The sequence below is a fragment of the Poeciliopsis prolifica genome, unplaced genomic scaffold, assembly GCF_027474105.1.
Source record: "Poeciliopsis prolifica strain line A6 unplaced genomic scaffold, Auburn_PproV2 SCAFFOLD037, whole genome shotgun sequence".
Lineage (NCBI taxonomy): Eukaryota > Metazoa > Chordata > Actinopteri > Cyprinodontiformes > Poeciliidae > Poeciliopsis > Poeciliopsis prolifica.
Window position 1 is genome coordinate 5,922,149 of NW_026562412.1, and position 23,894 is coordinate 5,946,042.

Sequence of the window (23,894 nt, forward strand, 5' to 3'; positions counted from 1 at the left end):
CTTTTTCTTTTGGTCCACTGAAATATTTTCATATTTCTTTAGCACATTTTGAAAGTTTGAAAGGTGCTAGGTGGAGCACTAGAGGAACATATTAACTAAAAATATGAACTAGCAGTTAAAATTATATTTCAATTGTTTGCTGACACAATTACTCAATCAAGCAATCACATGGCAACATCTCAAAATATTCAGCTGTCTAGACGTGATGAAAATAGTTTGGTAAACATCAGGATGGGAGAAGAAATGGGGTTAAGGTGACTTTAAAGGTGCATCGGTGCAGGACTAGGTGGTCTGAGTAGCTAGGAAACTGCTGATCAGTATTTTGTTGTAAACAACATAAAAGCATGACTCCATCCAACAATGGTTCAGGTTGATGGTGGTAGCATAATGTGTGACGAATGATTTCTTGGGATACTTTAGTACCGACACAAACATGGTTGAAACCCCACAGGCTACTTGAATATTGTCACAAACATTAGTGCATTATGCCACAAAGCTCCAATCATCTCTCGCTGGTTTCTTGAATGAGTTAATTGTAATGCATTGCCTCCACAGTCACCAGATTTCAATCCAGCAGAGCGTCTTTGGGAAGTGACGGAATGGGAGATTCAAAACATGAAATGAGAAGTCGAACAATCTGCAGCAAATCTGCGTCTGGCCAATAAGGAACTTGTTGAATCTACAACAAAGAAACAAAATAATGGGGATGGATTGAGACTGGGAGCCAACATAACACCATCAAACATTTGGAGATATGGGATGCTTAAAAATACAGAGAGAATATGCAGGTTAGTTATTAGGAGCAATGCATAGCGTATTCAATCACAAAGATGATTTATGTTCCAGCAAACATTTTCCATGATTTTTAGTGTACACTAGCAATATAAAAACTGAGTCTCTCCTCCTCTTTGTGTCAAATGCAGCTGCTTTCTGATGGGAGTTCCACTGCTCATAGTTTATTTTTTGTCTGAAATGAAAATAAAAATTGTTTTATTAGTTTGATGGTGCCATCTACTGACAATTGAACAAAACTACTGAATGTACAAAATGATGTCAAGCCTCCTTTATATCGTTTTCTTAATCTGTAATTTACTTGTTCTTTATATGTGGCAATCAGCAGGAGAGGCAATGAAGTTAACCCAGAAATGTTACGCCCTTGCTCCATTTTGGGATGCAGTCACAGGCCATAATCACAATGCTAAAGTAAGAAAGGGTTGTGGAACCAGTTTGAAGCAGTGATGTGATGGAAAACAAAAAAACAACAAAAAAAAACAGCAACACCAGAGGCACCTGGATCCCCTAAAAGGTGACAATGTCTGTCTGATATAAGAAATGTGTCAAGGTAAAGAATCACATGTTAAAAAAAATATACTGAGGATGGCACAAAACAGATTTTTGTGTACTGAATAGTGCTAACATCTGTTCCACAGAGGAGTCAATTTTAATGTAATTTTGTTTGAATTTGTCAAATTAAACAACAATGCATCTTCTCATCTTAATTTGGATGTTATGGTTTTTAATCCAGATCTATAAAGTTTACCTTGGAGGAGTTGTACAAGGCTGTGACATTGAATCACAGCCTGGAGTCTTTTTTACTAGTCTCAGGGTACACCAGCTTAGTCCCACAGTTCAAGTTAAGTTCATTGGTCTCTCTGAACTGTCCTTATAATATGTCTGTGTGTCTTTGTGTTTTGCCCTGCAATGGACTGGTGACCATTGCAGGGCAATGCCTGCTGGCAATAGGCCCCTGGCAATCTTGCAAGATGAAGTGGGTATACTCAATGGATGGATGGTGCCTCCATAGTTTTTTTTTACTTCTGTAAATATTAACTGCTATTAATTATAATACTTTAAATTATGTATATTTGCTCTTGACAGCAATACTAATATAATTAACACTTCTATTTAAACCACTTATTTTTATTTTGTGATTATGGTCCTTTTTTAAAGTTATTTAATTATTCTTTAATTTAATTTAATGTAATTCATTATAATTTAAATATTTAATTAGCACAGTTTATATATTGGGGGGAAAAACTACTTTTCAAAATATTTCATTTTTAAAGGAGCAAAAAAAATAATTGTGTCATCCTCGTTTAATCTCTGTTACTTATTATCATTGTTGTTTTCAGAACCTTCGTTTTTATTTCCGAGATATTTTCAGTGTTTTAGGGGCCTCCCTGGGCCCTAAATAATCTCTCTACACCTCTGGAATGTGCAGTTTCCGTCTGAGGCGGGTGAACTCCGTACGCAGGAAGCCTATTCTGGTCCACTTACGTAGTTTAGCGTTCGGGCTGAACAACTACGGCTGCGCAGATAGCGTAAATAATTTAGCGCAGCAGAGGCCCAGGCAAAGGAAGTGGTCCCCCGTGGACAACTAGCCACAAACCGGGACACCGAGCCTGGATGACAACGAGGATTTCCACGGAGCCAGTTCAAATGTTTTTTTATTGGGACAATCAGAAGGATTTAACTCCACGGGTGAGTTTCTGCGTGTCTGTTCGGTGTTTCTGGAATATTCTGCGCTACACAGCGGCCCTGCTAGCTGTTAGCCCACTGACATGAGGATGATGATGATGATGGAGGAGCGTGGCGGTGCGGGGCCGTCCCCACGCTGGGGGACTCGGGGCCTGCTTCTGGTCCAGTCACACAGGCACGTCTAGTCGACAAAAAAGCACCAACACGAACCGGGTCGGAACCAGACGGGGTCAAAAACATTTTAACCTGCTAGCATTGCTAACATTCTTGACCAGGTTCGGTTGAGGGGTTCTGGTTCAGTTTAGGCTATAAGCTATTATCGCAGATCCCAGTTCGAGTCCTGGTTCTGTTCCCGGTTTATCGAGGGACTCATGGTTTGAGTCCCAGACCGGCTGGGGGGCCATAGCGTTATTTTAGGTTCGGCGGAACCCCTGGTTCTGATCCCGGGCCAGTCTGATTTATATCTGCTTTCACCCACAGATATAAATCAATTCTTTCCTGCCTGAACATCACTGACAGGTGACATCAGCAGGTAAACACATTACTTAAACCAGGTGAATAGGAACTGAAACTCAAGTTCCATTCATCTGTTAGTGATCAATAATAATAGGGGATTTTATTTAAATCCAGATGCATCAGATAGATCAGAAATATTCTGCACTTTTCCCCATATTGACCCAGTTTCTTGAGATCTAAATGAACCAACACGTTGTTATTTAGGTGCCCATGTAACAGATTTGCCCAGTAACATTATCCAAATAACTCTCTCCAGCTCCTCCTATTGGGTCACAGGATATGTCCTTCCAGGAGGGATACACCATATAGTTCAGTTTTGGCTTATCTTTTGTCTATTCCCACTTATTTTGGCAGGGACATCCGGTTTCCAGAACTACGCAGGCGATCCACAGCTCTACATTAGTGTGTCATTAGGAGACTGAACAGATGCTTAGGACAAATCAATGTGCTGTAACTTTCTCCAGCTGGACTGAAACAAAACTGAAGTTATTATCTTTGGACCCAAAGTGTAACGATTTAGTCATCTGGCAGCTTCAGTTATTACAGCCAGAAACTACAGATAAGGCTTGAACTCTGGGTGTATTGATGGATTCAGAGATGAACATCCAGAGTCACATAAAGACAGTTACAAAGTCGGTCTTCTATCGCCTGAAGAACATTTGATGTCCAGCAGCAACCTTCCAGACCTCCCAGGTCTTCTGATTCTGATCTGCTCTGAATTTTCTGTCTTATTAATTGTGAAACTTTTGTTTCTGCAGTCAGGGATGCATGGGTCGTTAGTTCAACTTGGAAAAAAAGGTAAAAAAAAAAAAAAACAGAAATAAACCAAACTGTGTCAGAATAATGTTTCCACACATCAGGACTGTGAAGATCTTTAGAATCGCTGTAGGATTGCGATTTGACTAACAGAACATCATCAGTTCAATGTTGATTAAATCTGGCTGCTGATTCTCATCGTTACATAAAAAAAGCTTGTAAATAATTAACTGACAGGACAGAAATAATCTGGTTCTGACCGAGCTGCCAGAACCCCTGAGAGCTGGTCGATCTAACACGGCTGTGCTCTAACCTTCTTCATTGCAAAACAAAACGACGAGTTTATAGGTTATTGATGGAGTCAATTTCATCAGGTCCTTTAGTGTCGTTGTTTTAGAAGTAACCTGAAATGTTCTTCTCACAACTCCTCTTTCTTTGCAGTTAGTGCAGACCTGCAGGATTCAGTCTGACTGCTGTCTTGTGAACCATTCTGACCGGTGAGTCGTTCGCTCTAGAAAATCACTAAAATACTGTCTTGTGTTCAAGGTCAGGCAATTTTTCTGCTTAATCTGCTTCACCAGAGACCGCCTGATCAAAAATTGTCAGTCACATTTTTTTCTCTGATCAGTAAACGCACCAAAGTTGAGGAGAACCAGGTTGACGGCAACACTCATTGTGACGTCAACCTGGATACTTCACTGTCTTGAAAATAATGGGACTTTGTCTTATCATTTCAACATCTGGACAGATGTGAAATATTTCTGTTGACCTATTAATTATGGCTATTATTAATAACTGTAACCCCATGTTTTATCTTTTATATTTTACCATTTTGGACCATTTTTAATTCTAATTGAACTGGATTGTTGACCTTAAACCAGGTCGATCATCAGTCTGAAGTCCTGGAGGCAAAACTTGTATAGGAGTCTTTGCAAATGTTACTGACTGTGTTGTAGTAACGCATACGTTCCATATTTTCTGCTTATTGTTGGGTTCAGCTTATTCTCTGAGCATCTTTGCTGCATATTTTACCATTTTTTCCTTTCTGCCAGTTTCTTGCTTGAACAGTTTTTAAATAGTAGTCGTAAATTGTGTTGTATTAAAAAAAGAACAGTGAACGGTCCATATAAAACTAGCATGACATTGCTTCTGCTCTTCATATAAGTAATTTATGATCACTCATGGAAATAAGACTGCAGAAAATATTATGAATACTATTCTTATATCGTCTAAACCAGGGAGACATCTTTTGGATGTCTCCCTGGTCCAACCCACCTGAATCCAACAGCTGAATCACCTCCTAAATGCAGTCAAGTTCTCCAGAGTCCTGCTAAAGATCTCATTATTTGACTCAGGTGTGTTGAAGTAGAGATACATCTAAAAGTTGTAGGAGTCCGGTCCTCGAGGACCAGGAGCAAGCCCTCTGCTCCTTCCCTGTTCTAAAACATTTAAGATTGGAAGTTTTAATGTGTGGACATGCAGTTGTATCACTTTTGAAAGAGCTAAATGTTTCCAGGCTTAGTGTGGCTGTCCCTGTGAGCGTATGGAATATATGAGGATAACTCTGCACTGTGATTCTGTTAGGTCTGTTTCCACCTAAATGAAGGAGAGAATCAGGAGTTGAACGGAAATGTTACCATGAAGCCCAGATTAGCTGTTCTCTGCCCGTCGATAAACTCAGCTGTTACCTGTGAGTATCTTCCTTGTTTAATCTGGTCTGGATTAATCTGGAATAAGATTTTCCTTAGGTTTTCATCAGTGTTCTCCTCTGTCCTGTTAGTGATCTTCAGTCAAGAGGGGAAGATGAAATGAGATAAGTGGACGTCTGGAGGAGCGCAGCCCCTTCACCTCCACCTCCAGCTCAGCTCAGTGAAGCATGGCAGGCCTGCAGCTCGTCACCCCTGCTACTTCACCCATGGGGCCCTTCTTTGGTCTGCCGTGGCAGCAGGAGGCCATCCATGACAACATCTACACGCCCAGGAAATATCAGGCAAGCCCTCTGCTCCTTCCTGAATTTCCCGTAATGCAGTGAAACTCCAGGCTTCGTTTCGATGCCTTAATTTTTGTTTGGGCGCTTTCATTTTGAAGTATTTTTTTACACCTTATAAAAATACACAGGTACATTTTTATCTCAATGTCTGAATTTAAATCAGACCAAACCTTTCTTGTCTTAGGTTGGTTAGAATTACCAAAATGATTTCTATTTCTTAAAAACCAGAAAACTAAGCAAGAAGATTATTTTTATGTTGTACTTAAGAGTTTAATTTGAGCAGGATGGTAATTTACCTTAACACAATTTGTTTGGATTGTTTAATTATTCCTAATGGCTTATTGATCTGTTTTGCTAAACATTTCCTACGTTTTATATGTTAAACAATCATTTTGAAATTGGAGGATTTTGTTAGTGTTTTGTTCTCTGATCAGTCAGGTGTGTATGGTGTGTGTGAGTTATTTCTAAACATGCTTTAGAATGTCAGCACTGTCACGAGAGATTAACAGTAAAAAGTGAATTGAAACCGTCTTTTTTTAGTTTATTCTCCAAAGTGTGGTAATGAAGAAGTTTAAAAACCCACTTTGAAAAGTGCTTGAATCTTAATGTGGGAAAAGTGTATGTTCAGCATTCATGACCTTTTTACCTGATTGGATTGTTGTCTGTAGGTCGAACTTCTCGAAGCAGCTCTTGAACGCAACACTATCGTCTGCTTGAACACAGACTCAGGGAAGACATTTATTGCAGTACTCCTAACTAAAGAGCTCTCCCACCAAATCCGAGGGAGCTACGAGGAAAATGCCAAAAGGACAGTTTTCCTGGTGAATTCAGGTAAACCGAAAAACACCTGTTTCACTTGTTTTAAGGTTAAAATCTGATTGGTTGGTTAACAGAGAATGACTTTTTTATTTATGAAATTTTTTTTTATATAGTGTCGTCTGTAATTCAGCAAGCGGCTGCTGTCAGAACTCACTCGGACCTCCAGGTGGGGGAGTACTGGAAGGAGGCGTCAGCTTGGTCGGATCAGAGATGGAGTCAGGAGATATCCACAAATCAGGTGCTCGTCTTTTACTGTAGGAAAATCAGCTCCAAGATAGTTTCACAGTGGGCTATTATGAACATCACACATATTTAGGGCTGAGTGATATGACTTTAAAATAAAATCTCAAATATTTTCATACCAGATCCGATTTCCAATTTTAATAAAAACATTTTTTCTTGCTTTCTTCTCTAAAAAAGAAATGACAAAGTATTTTCAAAAAGTGCCGTTTATTTCAATCATCTCTTCTGTTTGTTGTAGAACAGAGTATTAGGGCCTCTGAGAGTTTTTGTTTATTATATTCAGAAAATTAGCTGCCAGAAAAAAGTCTTCTTTAAATTAAATGCAAAGTTTAGTTGATAAGAAAGCTTCAATAAAATTATTAGGATCTGACATGAGCACCTGAGTTCATGTGGTTCTTTTTTCAAAATGGACTCAGTTGTACAATTTTCTCAAAGTCCTGCTTTTGATAATAATGTGATGCCTATGCTTTAAAAAATGGAAGTATTTGTACAAAATGTTATTTGTAAGATTTATACCAAAGTATAAATTAACAAGATGCTCAATATTACTCTTTTGAATTTTTTATTTTTTGTGTTCTAGTACTCAAAAAATAACTTTATTTGTGTGATATTGCATATTTATTCTTGCATCATTTTGACTTTATTCTCGTAATTAAAAATCATAGTGTGGCCCTAATAGTCTGTCATAGAGTCGACCAGAATTCAAGGTCCAAATAAACAGAAGCTTTGCCAAACAAAATGGCGGCTCTGGGTGTGCTGGCATCACTCTGAACTATGGAGGAAAAACTCCAGATTTTCCAAAAGTGAAATTCAAAAACGAAGAATTTGATTAATTGATAAAAACAATTTATCCTTCAGCCATAGTTGTATTACTATATTCTTTGCCTGGGCTGCAAAGTTGTTTCCGTTCATGCTGCTCAGATTCTGTCCTCTGAACAGTTTTCTCCTTCCTCAGGTGCTGGTGATGACATGCCACATCTTCCTTCATGTTCTAAGGAGCAAGATCTTACCTCTGTCTAAAATCAACCTGGTGGTGTTCGATGATTGTCACCTGGCGATCACAGAGCACCCTTACTGTGACATCATGAAGGTGAGGCTTCTCCCAGTAAGCTTAGCCACTCACGGGGAACTCTGTGCCAACATGGTTGTTCTTTCTGTGTGTGGGTGCAGCTGTTTGAGGAATGCACTTGTGGACCACGAATACTGGGCCTCACTGCTTCCATCCTCAATGGGAAGTGTGACCCATCCGAACTGGAGCAGAAGATTCAGAATCTTGAGAGAATCCTGAAAAGCAATGCTGAAACGGCGACTGACCTGGTGGTCCTCGACAGGTGGGAATTATATTAATTGAACAGTTTTGCTGAGTGGGATTGGGCCTCATCAGAACTGAGGTTTAGTTATACTGAATGCTTTAGGCTCAAACAGAACTTACAGCCAAATCTTTAAAATCTAACATTCGCTGCATGTTTCAGGTACACGTCTCAGCCGAGGGAGGTGGTGTTGGACTGCGGCCCCTACGTGGACAGGAGCGGCCTTTCATCCCATTTGCAAGCGGAGCTGGATGAAGCGCTCCTCTTCCTCAACGACTGCAACATCCCGTTTTCCAGAGAGGACAGAGATCCCACGTTCATCTCCAAACAGGTCAGACCAAAGACGTTTCTGATCCTAGTTTTGGTTCTGAAAATGAGAAACGAGCAGCTCTTTGTAGTTCTGGAACAAATGATCAGATTAATTGTGATGAAAGTATCATTTAAATTAAGTAGTTAAATAAAAAAATGTGCAGAATGTGCCTTTTTTTTTATCAGATTAATCGATTATTAAAATAATTTTTATTTGCAACACTACTTTTTTGTTTTTCTGGTTCTTTTTGTATAAACTGACCATTTCTCTGCAGATCCTAAGCGACTGCCGGGCCGTGTTGCTGGTTCTGGGTCCTTGGTGTGCAGACAAGGCTGCAGGTATCATGGTGCGAGAGCTGCAGAAGTACATCAAACATGAACAGGAGGAGCTCAACAGAAAGTTCCTGCTCTTCACCGACACCATCCTGCGGAAGGTGCACGCTCTGTGCGAGGAGCACTTCTCCCCCGCCTCCCTGGACCTCAAGTTTGTCACGCCGAAGGTGCTGCGCTTGCTTGAGATCCTGCACGAGTACAAGCCGCTGGAGCGCCAGCAGTTTGAGAGTGTGGAGTGGTACAACAACCGCAACCAGGACAATTATGTGTCGTGGAGCGACTCGGAGGATGAGGACGAGGATGAGGAGGTGGAGGCCAAAGAGAGGCCAGAGGCCAACTTTCCCTCCCCGTTCACCAACATCCTGTGTGGGATCATCTTCGTGGAGCGGCGCTACACAGCTGTCGTTCTGAACCGGTACGATGATCCAGACTTTAAATTTTTTAATAGTTTTCATTAGTGATTCTCTTCATTTGCTTTTTCATTTACTGAATGAGACTCAGTGGGTTTATTTGATCAGCTGAACAGCCCTTACTTGGGCTGAAATTATCAATTGTGATTAATCAAATATTGAAATAATTGTGAAAAAATTTGAAATCCATTAATTGCTGACTGGAGGACACAGACTCAAAAAAAGGCCTTTTTCTGAAAACAAAACAAAACAAAAAACCTCAACATATTCACACCTGTAATAAGGACAAAAATGTAAAATAGATTTTGTGATTTAGGATAAAAACCACCTTTTTTAGTCAGAACTCCTCAAGTGGCATAATTTAAGCTTCACCTGGTTCAGATTTCCTCAATTTTAAGCAATGAATTGTTTATTTTTTTATCTAAATGATCAATCGAGTTGTTTATTTGCATCTGTTAATGTATTTAAAATTCAGTTTTTTATCGATTTTCAGAAAATGAATGGATAAGTTGATATTTTTCTTTTGCTGTAAAACTCGTTGAGGACCAACATATAAGTCTGTGTTTGTAGTCTAATCAAAGAGGCAGGGAAGCAGGACCCGGAGCTGGCTTACATCAGCAGCAACTTCATCACCGGCCACAGCATCGGGAAGAACCAGCCGAGGAACAAGCAGATGGAGGTGGAGTTCAGGAAACAGGAGGAGGTAAACCAGTGTCTCACGCCATGTTGGTTCTTGATTCTGCTCTGAAATCAGCAGAGCAGCAGGTGGAAATTAGCTTTTGATCAACAATGTTTGGTTGGTTATTTAGAAAGTTGAGTGGAGCTGCACTCTGCAGGTGTACCAACCGCACACATGCAGAGACGCACATTAAAGCTGCAGACTGCATCCAGAGTGGTGGAGGAAAATGTTTTTAAATAATAAAAAATAGGTCAATTTTTTAAAGAAAATATAGTATTTATGTAGATGTTGACAGTTTACTGTTGTTTGGACTTTGATTCACTGGAGGTAGATACCCCAACTACATGACATGGTTGATTTTTAAAGCAAAATAAAGAACAACTTTTCTAAATTATTTTGGTGACTGACTAAAACCGGGGGAAAATAAATCAACTAAATCTACCGTTGTTAACTTATTTACAAATAATCCCATCCACCATCTTCTCCTTGCAGGTTCTCAGAAAGTTCAGAGCTCACGAAACCAACCTGCTGATCGCCACCAGCATCGTAGAAGAAGGTGTGGATATTCCAAAGTGCAACCTTGTGGTCCGCTTTGACCTGCCTACAGAGTACAGGTCCTACGTCCAGTCCAAGGGCCGAGCCCGGGCCCCTGTCTCCAATTACATCATGCTGGCCGACTCTGAAAGGACCAAGAGCTTTGAGGAGGATCTGACCACTTACAAGGCCATCGAGAAGGTAGTTTACATCTGATTTTAAAACGATGAGGAGGAAAACTTGACGGTATTGTGACTTTCCCCTGAGCAGATCCTGAGGAATAAATGCTCCAAGTCCGTGGAGGCAGGAGAGTTTGAGGCAGACCAGAGTCTGGACGACGATAACCTCCTCCCTCCATATGTCCTGCGGTCTGAAGACGGAGGCCCTCGGGTCACCATCAACACGGCCATCGGACACATCAACAGGTCCTTCCCTCAGGTCTCCACAGTTATGTTGGTTCTGAACAAAGAACTCGTGCTAAAGTGTTTTGTTTTTTTCCTCTGGTTCTCAGGTATTGCGCTCGGCTGCCCAGCGACCCGTTCACACACCTCGCTCCCAAATGTAAAACTGTGGAGACGGGCGATGGACGCTTCCAGTCCACCCTCTTCTTACCCATAAACTCTCCTCTGAGAGTCCCCGTCAAGGTGCAGCTGCTTCCCTGCAGGTTCTTCTGCTGAACTTTAGCTCCACCTCTTGGTCATATTGACGCGTCTGTGTGTGTTCAGGGTCCCATCATGAACTGCGCCCGGCTGGCTGAGAAAGCTGTTGCACTGCTCTGCTGTGAAAAACTCCATAAAATAGGTAAACAAGTTATTGATTAATGAGTTAAGCAAAAGGGGATTGATCTTGTCGATCGACTAACAATGAATTTGAATCAAGAGGGTCAACTGTCTTTCAAGTCACAAATAGGATTAACAGTAAAAACATGTTATTTTTCTGATGAATGAAAAAAATTACACTATTTTAACTTAAACAACTGAAAACTAACATTGTCTGCTGTTTTAAATACAGACTGAATGAACAGAAAATTGTGGTTTTCTCACATTATAAAACATTTTTATAAAATATAACAAAACAGGAACCTCCTAGTTTGCAGAATAGAAAAATAAAAGATGAAACGAATAGAATATGTGAAACAAGAAGAGAGAAATGTTCACGCATAAGTACCATCAGTTAGCTCTTTAAGGAATGTTAAAGCTTCGCTCCATGAAGAGCATTGACACCACGACAGCCCTTGAAATCAAAGTTGTTTATCAATGGTGGCCAAACTACAACACGAAGTCCCTCAAAGATCTAGGTGGATGTTATTAGTAAATCGATTGGAACTAATTTTAATCTAATATCCCATTGATTTGGATACGTCCCTAGTCAGAAAAGCGGATTTGGATCAGTCGGCTCATCCTGTTCTGTACTGTATTGCAGGTGAGCTGGATGACCACCTGATGCCTGTTGGGAAAGAAACGGTGAAGTACGAGGAGGAGCTAGACCTCCATGATGAGGAGGAGACCAATGTCCCGGGTCGACCTGGCTCCACCAAGAGGAGGCAGTGCTACCCTAAAGCCGTACGTTCCTCTGCTTTCCGTTGGGTTCGTCGTAAATCAGATCTGGATTATAAACAGTGACACTCCCTGTTCCTCTGCAGATACCCGAGTGTCTGCAGGACAGCTATGCCCTGCCGGAGCAGACCTACTTCCTATATGTGATCGGGATGGTCCTTACCACGCCGCTGCCCGATGAGCTGAACTTCCGCAGGAGAAAGCTGTACCCCCCTGAGGACACGACTCGGTGCTTCGGCATCCTGACTGCCAAACCCATACCTCGAGTACGTCTCCATCTGCACCGATCCTGGAAATATTCTATCCTCCCATCTGGGATCCTGATGATTTGTGTGTCCATGGCTTTTGCAGATTCCTCATTTCCCGGTGTACACCCGCTCGGGTGAGGTGACAATCTCCATCGAACTGCAGAAGTCGGGCTTCACGCTCAGCTCTGTCCAGCTGGACCTCATCACTCGCATGCATCAGTACATCTTCTCCCACATCCTCCGCCTGGAGAAACCTGCACTGGAGTTCAAACCCACGCTGGCTGACTCAGCTTATTGCGTTCTACCTCTGAATGTTGGTGAGTGCTCCTTCGCTCGATAAATTCATTTAATCGATTAATCATTTGAATAGTTTTAATGTCAGACATTTGAGTCGCACTCAGAAATCATTCATTGCATTCATTACATTCAGTGACTTGAGACGACTGCTAGCTAGCTTTTTTGTGTCTATCATGGGTTAGTGCAAACATTTTAAATTCTGTTGCTAATGGTCTTAAAATGATCTTAAAAAGTCTTAAATTTGAGTTTGTGAAACCTGCAGAAACGCAGTTTTTCAAAACATTTTCATTTATAATTTCTTTTTTTTAGTAAAGAAAGCTAGGAAAAAAATCAGTCTTAAATTGTATTTGACTTGGAAAAAAATCTGAGATTTTGCTTTTATCACCTGACCTCATCCCACCTCTTTTGCTTCAGTTGGAGACTCCGACACTCTGGATATGGACTTTATGTTCATGGAGGACATTGAGAAGTCTGAGGCCCGAACAGGCATTCCTACCACTAAGTACACCAAGCAGAACCCCTTCATCTTCAAGCTGGAGGACTACCAGGATGCTGTGATCATTCCAAGGTACGCCCAGCTTTTCTCTGAACGTTTCACACCGAGCCGACGTGAAACGCTGAACAGCTGTCCGTCGTTTCCTCCTCAGGTATCGGAACTTCGACCAGCCACATCGTTTCTACGTCGCTGACGTCTACACCGACCTGACGCCGCTCAGCAAGTTCCCATCGCCGGAGTACGAGACCTTTGCCGAGTATTACAAAACAAAATACAACCTGGACCTGTCCAACCTGAACCAGCCGCTCCTGGATGTCGACCACACCTCGTCCAGGTGAAGCTCTCCTGCAGCTGTTCATGTTTACTTCATTTGCGTTCTGATCTTTAACGTTCCCATTTCTGACACACTACCAGTATCGACACTGGAAAAAGTGCCTTCTTTTTATTGTCTTTTATGGCTTGTTATAAACTACAAACAGAATTTATGGTTTTCTTTCAATAAGTGATTCCTTCTTTCCCCCAGTGTAGCTTTAATATTCCCTCAACAGGAACCACACATGGTATATCTGTATGAACATCTCTCTATTCCTAGGGAATTTATTCTTTTCAAATTTTAGTTTTCTACTCATAAACTTAAGAGGTTCCTGTTTTGTTATATTTTATAAATGCATCTTTGTTTTATAATGTGAGAAAACCACAATTTTCTCTTTAGCATTTAATAAAACTGACACAAAATTGTTATTTTAAATTCAGTATATTATGAAAGGTTTAGGCATTTATGTTAAGGAAAGAAGATCAGACCTTTTAATACAACAGATATCAGTGATTTGTTACTTGATCTGTAAGATTAATCGATTTTAGATTATCTCTTTAATTGATAATCTGCATCAGCGTCTTTACTTGGCATATAGTTTTATAACCTAACCCTGCTTTACATTTTTCAACAACATGTAGCAATCTTTCTGCTGAGAAAAGTTGCAGCTATCAGGGAATATTGACATCATCCACTTTATCAAAATACTATTTGAAAGTAGAAACTCTTCAGCCTGGTTTCTGCTGCGCTCCAGTTGACCGGATCTCTGCTGTCCTTAGACTCAACCTGTTGACTCCCCGACACCTGAACCAGAAGGGGAAGGCTTTGCCACTGAGCAGCGCCGAGAAGAGGAAGGCCAAGTGGGAGAGCCTGCAGAACAAACAGGTAGAATCTGCAGTGTGTTCATCGTTTGTGTTTTGAAAGCTGCTCACCCTGATTCATTACTGTTCTGGTGTTAGATTCTGGTTCCAGAGCTGTGTGCCATCCATCCCATTCCCGCCTCCCTTTGGAGGAAAGCCGTGTGTCTGCCCAGCATCCTGTACCGCCTCCACTGCCTGCTAACAGCCGAGGAGCTGCGAGCCCAGACTGCCACCGAAGCTGGAGTTGGGGTGCAGACCCTCCCCCCCGACTTCAGGTGACCCGGCAGACCCGCCTCCATAGAACTTCACTTACGTTTGATAGGAATATCAGTGATCTCTATCTGCACCGGTGAAAAGGAAACTGGCGCCTCCTGGTGTTCATTCTTTATAAATACTAAAAGGAAAAAATAATTTGCACATTTTCCTCCCGTATCAACGGCATGAGGGTCGTGTTTTTTTTTTTTTTTTGTGTGTTATTTAACACACAATTCAGTGTTAAGAGTTCTTTACGAGATTATTTCAGCTGCTCCTGATCTCTGTAACGCCAGGTTGCTCCGTCTGCAGGTATCCAAACCTGGACTTTGGCTGGAAGAGATCCATCGACATAAAAACGCTCTGCCCTTGTCCTGAATCCTGCAGTGAAGAAGTTGATTGTAAGCACCAAAATCTCACCTTCTTAGCACTTCCCAGCAGTCACCAGGGGCCCCTCCTAGCCCCTGCACAGGGGCCCTGCGCGGGGAACCTAACTAACGGCACTACCGTGACAGACGACGGCCACAGAGACGAGCACCTTCACCAACATGACAGTTGCCAAGGCTGCGGCGGCAGCTCTGAATGGAAACACGACGCTACCTCAGTTCCTGCGCAGACGCCCCTCAGCTCCAGTCAGCCCAGCCATGAATGTACCTCTGGGAGGACCTCACACCACAGTAATGAAGCTACCTCAGACTGCACTCGTACAGCACCTTCCCCTGACCTCACAGCCGGGTCCCGGGCTGCGGACTCGCCCAGGAACCTGGGCCCCAACCCTGGCCTCATCCTGCAGGCCTTGACTCTGTCCAACGCCAGCGACGGCTTCAACCTGGAGCGGCTTGAGATGCTCGGCGACTCCTTCCTGAAACACGCCATCACCACCTATCTGTTCTGCACCTACCCCGATGCACACGAAGGGAGGCTCAGCTACATGCGCAGCAAGAAGGTGAGACACACTGAGGTCAGCTGCTGTGTTGGATTCCAGGAATCAGAGCAGTTCACATTCTTTGTGTTCTACAGGTGAGCAACTGTAACCTGTACCGTCTGGGGAAGAAAAAAGGGCTTCCCAGCCGGATGGTGGTGTCCATCTTTGACCCTCCGGTCAACTGGTTGCCGCCTGGATACGTGGTGAACCAGGACAAGAGCAGCTCAGACAGAGTGGACTCGGAGGAGGTTGGAGCCTTTTTCCTGCTGCGATGCACTGCAAAAACCCAAAGTCTCACCAAGAATTTTTGGTCTACTTTCTTGTGCAAATACCTTAGTACACCTGATTTTAGACAAAATTAACTTACCAGTAGGTTTTCAGCAAGATATAGATGCTTGATTGAAGTAATTTCTTAATATTCATGGCAGATATTTTTATTATAAAAACGAGATATTTTTCCCATGTGATAAGTGAAATAACCTGCCTGGGGAACTTGTACTTTTTCATCAACATTAAGGAATTATTTGCTTTAAAAAAGCTCTTATCTTGCTTGAAGAATGCATGTTTGTTTTAGTGTCATTTCAAGATATCTGAAGTAGAAACTTGATCAAAAGTCCTTGGTGAGATTTTGTGTTTTTGTGGAAACCCTCTTGTTGACCGCCTGGTTGACGCTTCCTGTCCATCCAGGCGAGAGAGGAGCTGGTATCCAATGGGCGGTCTGGGAACGACTTCGACGACGAGGACAGGGACGACGATGGTGAAGACGTGGACGAAGACGAGCTGATGCTGAAGGACGAACCGAAGGACGAAGTCAACATGGAGGACGACTTGGAATACTACAAGGAGCACATCCGATTCATCGACAACATGCTGCTGGGGTCCGGTGCGTTCGGGAAGAAGATCTCCATCAGCGGCTTCGGTCCGCCGCTCAGCCCGGCCCCAGGCTCCTCCCCCTCCGTGGACTCCTCCTATGATTGGAAGGCCCCCAAGAAGCCCGCCCAGCACTCTGAGCAGGCGCACTGCGGCACGGCGGCTGAGGAGTTTGACTACAGCTCGTGGGACGCCATGTGCTACCTGGACCCCAGCAAGGCGGGTGAGGAGGACGACTTCGTGGTGGGATTCTGGAACCCGTCGGAGGAGAACTGCGGCACCGAGCTCGGGAAGCAGTCCATCTCCTACGACCTGCACACGGAGCAGTGCATCGCAGACAAGAGCATCGCCGACTGTGTGGAGGCTCTGCTGGGCTGTTACCTGACCAGCTGTGGAGAGCGGGCCGCCCAGATGTTCCTCTGCTCGCTGGGCCTCAAGGTGAGACGGGGAATAAGCATCACACCTGAGGAATCAGTGAAGGAAAATATGGAAACACTGGGCTATGCCTCAGGGTCTTCATAATCCTGAAGAAACTCTGGAGTTAAACAGACTAAGTTGGGGGTGTCCAAAGTGCGGCTTCTGCAGTGATGGTGTGTGATACAGATGGAGAATATTTGCTGTTAATCAGGCTAAAAATGTTAGAGACAAATTAAAATCTTACAAGAGAAATGTTGGCTAGTGTCACAAAGTGTCAGGGCTGCGTCTAACGGCTATTGAAATAATCGATTATTCTGATGATTAATCAAATAGAAATAAAGATGTGCCCATTCTGCACATTTATTTGACCTTTTTATGCAATATTAAACGTACATTAAAACAATTGCATTCCTTTAATAAGTAAGAAAATAAACCTTTATTGCCTGAAATGCAATAACTTGGCGTTCCTTTAGTGTACTCTCAATCGTTTGTTTGGTACGTCCAACAGCCACATGTGGAAAGCTTGACTTGACATCAGTACAAAAGAGCTTAATAGAAGTTTTGTTTTTGTACAGAATTTAAACCAAGTTCCGTTTTTTTTTTTAAATATCTTAGATGAAAAAATATTTTAGCTTAATTACTGGTCTGAGTATGTTCTTTCAGAAACTGTCCTTGTTTTAGTCTGTATTCTCCACTTAGCAATTAATCAATTATTAAAGTTGACAATTATTTCAATAATCAATTAATCCAATTAGTTGTTTTCTTCCTGCAAAGTATTCAATACCCTGCTTTTGTTGTCCTCTTAGGACTACATCACTCCAGCAGACTAATAATAAATGTATTAGGCTTGGCTTAATGCATTTTTAATTTCTCAGAATTAAATAATGTTTTATTATTTTTCAGAGATCTTTAAAAATTTGCAAAGCGGACTCTCTTTCTATTAATGAAGCAAACCTTGAAACCCTCCTGTATTTTGGATCTAAGATTATTTACACATCTCTTTCCAACAAAAGAATCGACTATTTTACTCATTTAATTCAAGTATTGCAACTTGGTTTATTGTATTTTGTTTCTTTTTATTCCCTTAAACATTTTTCCGCTGTAAATCAGTTTGACATGGCGATGTTTGCTCATGTGAAAAAGTTTGAACCCCTGCATAAACCAGATCAGTGTGGCAAAACTTTGTCTGTCTCTGGTGTTGCTGTTGTGTGCAGGTGCTGCCGGTGCAGAGGGGGTCTCGCACAGCGCTGCTGGTACCGGCCGTTCTGACTCCAGCCGTGGAGCTGATGTACGGCTGGCTGAAGATCCCGCCCCGCTGCATGCTGGACCATCCTGACGCAGAGCGCACGCTGCAGCACCTCATCTCGGGGTTCGAGAACTTTGAGAGGAAAATCAACTACACGTTTCAGAACAAGGCTTACCTGCTGCAGGCCTTCACCCACGCCTCCTACCATTACAACACCATCACAGGTCAGACTGGGGTCACTGGGTGACTCTGACTTCAGCTGGGGAATAAATAGATTGTTTTGAAGAGTGTAGAAATGTTAATTTCTGGTAGAATAGTCTATTTTTCTCCTGATATCACTGTTCTCCTCAAAAACTGTTTGAAAATATTTCTTGTAATTTTGTTTTTAGAAAAGAAAGTGGACAAAAAAAATTATTAAAATTAGAAGTCAGATCTGGTATGAAAAAAGTCAGATGTTTTATTTCTAATCTATCTCACTCAGCCCTAACTCCAGCTCTCTTGTCTTTGTCCTCAGATTGCTACCAGCGGCTGGAGTTTCTTGGCGACGCTATCTTGGACTACCTCATAACGAAGCACCTTTACGAAGACCCTCGGCAGCACTCGCCCGGCGTGCTGACGGACCTGCGCTCAGCGCTAGTCAACAACACCATCTTCGCCTCGCTCGCCGTCAAATACGACTACCACAAGTTCTTTAAGGCCATCTCTCCAGAGCTGTTCCACGTCATCGACGACTTTGTGCAGTTCCAGCTGGAGAAGGACGAGATGCAGGGCATGGACTCTGAGGTGAGTCCGCTTTACTGAGAACAGCGGAGGCCTCCAGCCAGAAACCCGATACAGGAACCCGTTTCATGTTCCAGAGGGTTCAGGACCGACAACAAGCCAGCATTTGGATTTAATTTGCCTGGAAATCAGTAACTTGGCACCAGATCTGCTCCGGTTGTTCCTGGGAAGGAGTTTTCTGCCTCAGGAACAACACAAACATATAAGACAGGGTAAAAAAAATGTAGAAACTCTGCTTTATGTTGTTGATTGACTGTTTTAATGACTGAGAAGTTTAAATCACAAAGTTGAGGGACATGTTAATTCTGTTTCTGCATTAATTTGAAATTTATTTATCATCCAGATCAAAACGTCCAGAGGTTAGCTGCTAACTTACACTAGCATTTTTATAATAATTTCTATTTGGTGCTGATGAAGTTTTGGCATAAATTTGATGTTCATTTAAAATTGTAGCATCAAATGTTGTCATCCAATTTCACCTCTGGAATCAAAATACTCTGTGCTGTCATTCGAGACTGGATTGTAAATCCCCGGAGCTACGCTCTCCTTTCACATTTGGCAAAAAATGTGAATTCTTCAATTATGTAATGTTTTGTTAACATTTGAATTGTTTAATTTATACGTTGAGAAGTTCATCTTGAATTAAAATTATGTTTCAGACTTTTCAGGTTTAAAAACAGCCTTTCGCAAACATATATCTCCCAGCACAGGCGCATAAAAATGTGAATTTTGTCATTGAATTTTCCAAAGAGCGAGTTTAAACCCACATCTTCTGTTCATATTACACTATGTAGTTTATATATTTTAGTAATGTCTTTTCTCATGATTTTGGCCATCTACTCTTCTGAGTTACATGACTTAGTGACGGTAACAACAGCTTCAGCTTTGTACCAGCACAATGTGTGTCAAAATGTAATAAAACATTATTAAAACCACGTTAATGTAATAATCGCTTGAAAATTTTTATGAAATCTTTTAATTTTGTTACTTTCTGCCACATTATGTAATATTATTTTATTATAAAATGCAGAGTTAGTCTTTTTTTTGTTTTGTTTTAAAGCCCACTTTATTACATTATGATAGATTTTGCTGTTATCAGGCTTGTTAATCAGAGGCATTATTAGTACTAATTATGCCTTCAAATGTCTGTAGTTCCTGTTTTTTCTGGTTTTGTGGGCTGAACAGCTGCTTGTGTTTCCCTGAAGCTGCGACGCTCCGAAGAAGACGAAGAGAAGGAGGAGGACATCGAGGTGCCCAAGGCCATGGGGGACATCTTTGAGTCTCTGGCTGGAGCCATCTACATGGACAGCAGGATGTCTCTCGAGACGGTGTGGCAGGTCTACTATCCAATGATGAGGCCTCTCATCGGTGAGTCTGCTGAGTTTGTCTTCGATACTTCGGCTCGTTTCTGTCCGCGTTTCTCATCACTGGAAAATGTTCCCCTCCAGAGAAATTCTCCGCTAACGTTCCTCGCTCTCCAGTCCGGGAACTCCTGGAGATGGAACCAGAAACTGCCAAGTTTAGGTAAGAAAATCCCAAAATCTGGGATCTTCTGAGATTTATGGGAAAAGCATATTTATATAGTATATTCATGAATTGATTTTTGTACTCTGTGGATTAGGAGCCGTTAGTGGCCCTTGGACTGATTCTGTGTGGCCCCCAAAAGCAGTTCAAGACAGACACCAATGTGTCCTGTCTGGAACTGATGGTTGATGCATATGGAGATTTTTTTATTTGTAATTTGAGTAAAATAATATTTCTACAATGGGAAATGTTCAGTGAACTCAAAGTATTCGTCTTTTTATAACCAAGCTTTCATAAAAAGTACGACGACGTCAATCTGCAGACTTCAACTGAAACGCCAGCTTTGTTGAATTTATTGATTTTGACTAAATGTTGCATTTTAAAACAAATTGACCCAAATTCTATTCTTTAAACATTAGAACAAGGATATATTCCTTTAAGAAGTAAGAAAATAAACCTTTATTACATGTACAGGGTACATTTAGGCCACGCCCCCTTACTTCCACTGTTTACGTCTCCTACAGAAGCAGCTTTTTAAATTTTATAAAATGAAGTACATTTTAACAAACATCTCAAATTGTACTTCATTGATGGTTTTAATGTTTAATGCAAGTATCAAATGTATGTTGAAACTACAAAATGTATGTAAAAACAGATGTTGTTAATGTTATAAAGTGAGCGTGGATTTGTTCTGTTCCTGTTCACAGCCCAGCAGAGCGAACCTACGACGGGAAGGTGCGCGTGACGGTGGAAGTTGTTGGGAAGGGGAAGTTCAAAGGAGTGGGCCGCAGCTACCGGATCGCCAAGTCGGCGGCGGCCCGCCGAGCTCTGCGCAGTCTCAAAGCCAATCAACCTCAGGTCCAAACCAACTGAGCTGCCAGTAGATCGAAGCATCAGCACCTAGTGGAGAGAACGGCGCGGTGTTTCCGTAGAGATGCCACAGCAGAGCACTCTGAGGTCGCATCCCGGTTTCTTTTTTTTTCCCTTTTTTTTAACTTTTTTTTTTTTTGTTTGTTTGCGCAGACACAATCTTTTCTTTGTGCTTTGTGTGATCACGAGTGCTTCATCGTCCCGGCTGAAGAGGTCTGGTGTACTGCTGTGTCCGTGAGACGAGCCTCAAGCTTCGACCCCGGAACGGACGAAGCTCTGTTGGAGCGAAACTCGGCTCGCCGTCTCCGCCTCCTCATCGGTTTGCACTTATGTCACCCGTTTCCTGAACAGTCACTCTGACACCAAAATCCCCTTTCGTAGCAAAGCAAAAGAATATATCTGTAAACAAGAACTCCACGATGATGATGATGCGGCCTCGGACGCCAAGGCCCGCCCTCATATCCTGAAATAGGAATCCCAACATTCCCAGTTACTGTAGTTGGTCCCATGTGGCTTTTGTGGAAACGCGCGGTCGTTTTGGCAACGGATCTACCAAAGCTGAGCCAACAAGCGACGACGTTCTGAGGCCGAATGATTCCTGCGGAGCTTCGGATTTTATTCCCTCTGATTGATATTGCTTCCTGCTAAATGTGGTCGATAAGCCCTGTTTGTTTTTGTTTTTTTACATGAATACCTCAGTTAACTGCATGCATCTCTCGTCTCCTTTCTGTTTGTTTGGTGCTATGTTTTTGTATTAAGCTTGAACTTCTCATCTTTTTTGCACTGTAACTACAATACCTCCCTGTTTGACCTTTTGTTGATCTGTCGCCATGAAGCCCCGCCTCTTTTCACTCGTTGGAAGAGGGCGCAGGGCCGGTTAGCTGTTAGTGATTGGCTCCATGCAGACGCATCATCAGTGTTGCTGCGGAAGGGTCGGGGGGTCATCAGGCTGCACTCTGGGGTCCGTGTGGTTTCTACCTCAGCTCCGTGACTGCGACGCCCACTGCAGCCGTGTTCCTCAGTGCCTTCCAGCGGGAATCCTCCACTCATCGACATTTCAGCTGGACACGTTTGTACAGTGTACCAGCATTCAACCCACTGAAGGGTAAGGCTGCACAGATGATCAGCAGCTGGAAATCGGTTAGTTTCCACTTCCTGTATATTTAAAGGCAGATATTTTCCCAGTATATTTCCATTTTTAAAAAGTTGAACCAACAGAAGAAGTGATGGAGAAAACGCCTCTGAATCCAGCGACAGGCGGTTAGCAATCTGGACGGATCTGTCCGTTTCAGCGCGTTGATCCGCTCAGTTTTCAAAGCCGCTCATGTGTCATCGCGGTAACCTCGCTCTGTCTCTGCATCTCCTGCCCGCTCGTCGGCTCGGCCCGGTCCGGCGGAGTGCAGCCTGCGGTCGCCTGTCGGATCCGCTGCAAACTCAAGACGCTAGAGAGTGAAACGTCTCTGCATCCTCCTCTTCCTCCTCCTCCTGGCTCTCATCGTTTCCTTTTTCTTTGTTAAACATGTAGCACAAAGAGCATTGCACTTGGCACCATATTTTACCTCATGTCAGAGCGGAAGGGAGCAGGCGAAGGAGAAGAGGGGACCGCCGGTGAACGTTCCTGCAGGTCGCCACCTGACCCCGCACTGGAACAAGCCGATCTGCTGTCCTCCCATCAGTCCAACCACAGAGAACTGCTGAGAGCTCATGTCAGATCCTGTTTCTGTTTGGATCAGGTCTCCACCCAGCTCATGCTTTCCGGTTAGATCCGAGTTAATTTCCTGTTTGGTTAGTTAGCTGCCTCGGTTAACTCCAGTTTCTTCCTGATCTGAAGAGATCTGATGGTGGTTGTTGTTTCAGCTTCAGTAGAACCTGAATGTTTTTATCAGTTCAGCCCAGCGCTGGGCTGCGTTCCTGGACCTCACTGAGCAAACGTACATCTCACTGCACAAACACTAAATCTTACCAAGTCACTTTGATTTGCAAATATTTTACTATACTTGTATTAAGACGTCTAACTTTGTTTTAAGTCGATAATTTCTTAATGCTGATGGAGAAACTACTATTATTTCTCTTACAACGTGAGAAAAGTTTATTTTTATAAGTGAACAAGTACTGTTTTTTTTTTTTTATCAGTATTGAGGAATCACTGACTCTGATTATTGTTTTGTGGTTTCGGTTCTGATGTTCTGGAGAAAAGTGCCCATGAAGCTCCATCTCCTCTAAATGTTCCAGCTGCAGGATTTACAAGAATGATGGAAAAGTTGAGTGACTGAGCTCCAGCAGAGGGCAGTGGTGGCCTGCGATGTGTAACTGAACGGATCCGCTTCAGTTCCAGAGGTTTGGTTTTATGGACTGTTGTGAATGCAGAGGCTGGTCTGAGGTCAGTTCTAGCAGAGCTGGGTGTCTGCGCCGTGTTGTGGGCTGATCCGGGGTCGGTTCGCGGGACCGTCAGGAACGTTAACGTAACAGCGATCTGCAGTGGTGTACAGTCTGCACCTTATGGAGCACAGAGACCTGTACCTTGTTGTTTCCTTTGGATGTTTCTGTTTGTGTAGCTCTCTATATCTCCAATAAAGTCCTGATCATCAGCTCGGTCTCTCTGAATTGATTATTCTCTACTGGAGGCCTGTTTACTCTCAGGCGGCCGCCCGTCGTCTCCTCCTCCACCTCCTCGCTCGGCTCTGAGGCTCGTCAGCAGCACCAGGTTTATTGCCTCGGAGCGAGCAGCAGGCCGGGGCTTCACAGCACGTTTATCGGGCCCCGGGGACCGAACGCAGAGCGGCCCCGGCAGCAGGTTCATGCTCTGAACTCAGTCACTTCCCACGTATTCTTGTGCGTCGTTAAGCTGGTGTTTTAAACGACT

The 23,894-nt window shown here is 42.8% G+C and overlaps 1 protein-coding gene across 3 annotated transcripts; it reads left to right on the plus strand.

Moving 5' to 3' along the window:
• The first annotated feature begins 2,351 nt into the window (after window positions 1-2,351).
• Window positions 2,352-23,619, plus strand: dicer1 (dicer 1, ribonuclease type III). 3 transcript variants are annotated; one of them, XM_055053336.1, is made up of 31 exons: window positions 2,352-2,481; window positions 3,753-3,792; window positions 4,192-4,247; window positions 5,335-5,440; window positions 5,531-5,740; window positions 6,409-6,571; window positions 6,673-6,797; window positions 7,758-7,892; window positions 7,973-8,133; window positions 8,275-8,443; window positions 8,697-9,169; window positions 9,735-9,867; window positions 10,336-10,578; window positions 10,648-10,802; window positions 10,889-11,021; window positions 11,103-11,178; window positions 11,800-11,939; window positions 12,020-12,199; window positions 12,285-12,498; window positions 12,893-13,046; window positions 13,126-13,308; window positions 14,067-14,172; window positions 14,247-14,422; window positions 14,712-15,345; window positions 15,420-15,572; window positions 16,012-16,632; window positions 17,826-18,081; window positions 18,372-18,640; window positions 19,843-20,005; window positions 20,086-20,161; window positions 20,869-23,619. In XM_055053336.1, the coding sequence occupies exons 5-31, from the start codon at window positions 5,627-5,629 to the stop codon at window positions 21,032-21,034; spliced, it is 5,571 nt and encodes a 1,856-aa protein (XP_054909311.1). In that variant the 5' UTR covers window positions 2,352-2,481; window positions 3,753-3,792; window positions 4,192-4,247; window positions 5,335-5,440; window positions 5,531-5,626; the 3' UTR covers window positions 21,035-23,619. The 3 variants fall into 3 exon arrangements, with proteins under 3 accessions (XP_054909311.1, XP_054909312.1, XP_054909310.1); XM_055053337.1 differs by lacking the exon at window positions 3,753-3,792 and having other exon boundaries at window positions 5,510-5,740; XM_055053335.1 differs by lacking the exon at window positions 3,753-3,792.
• The last annotated feature ends 275 nt before the right edge of the window (window positions 23,620-23,894 follow it).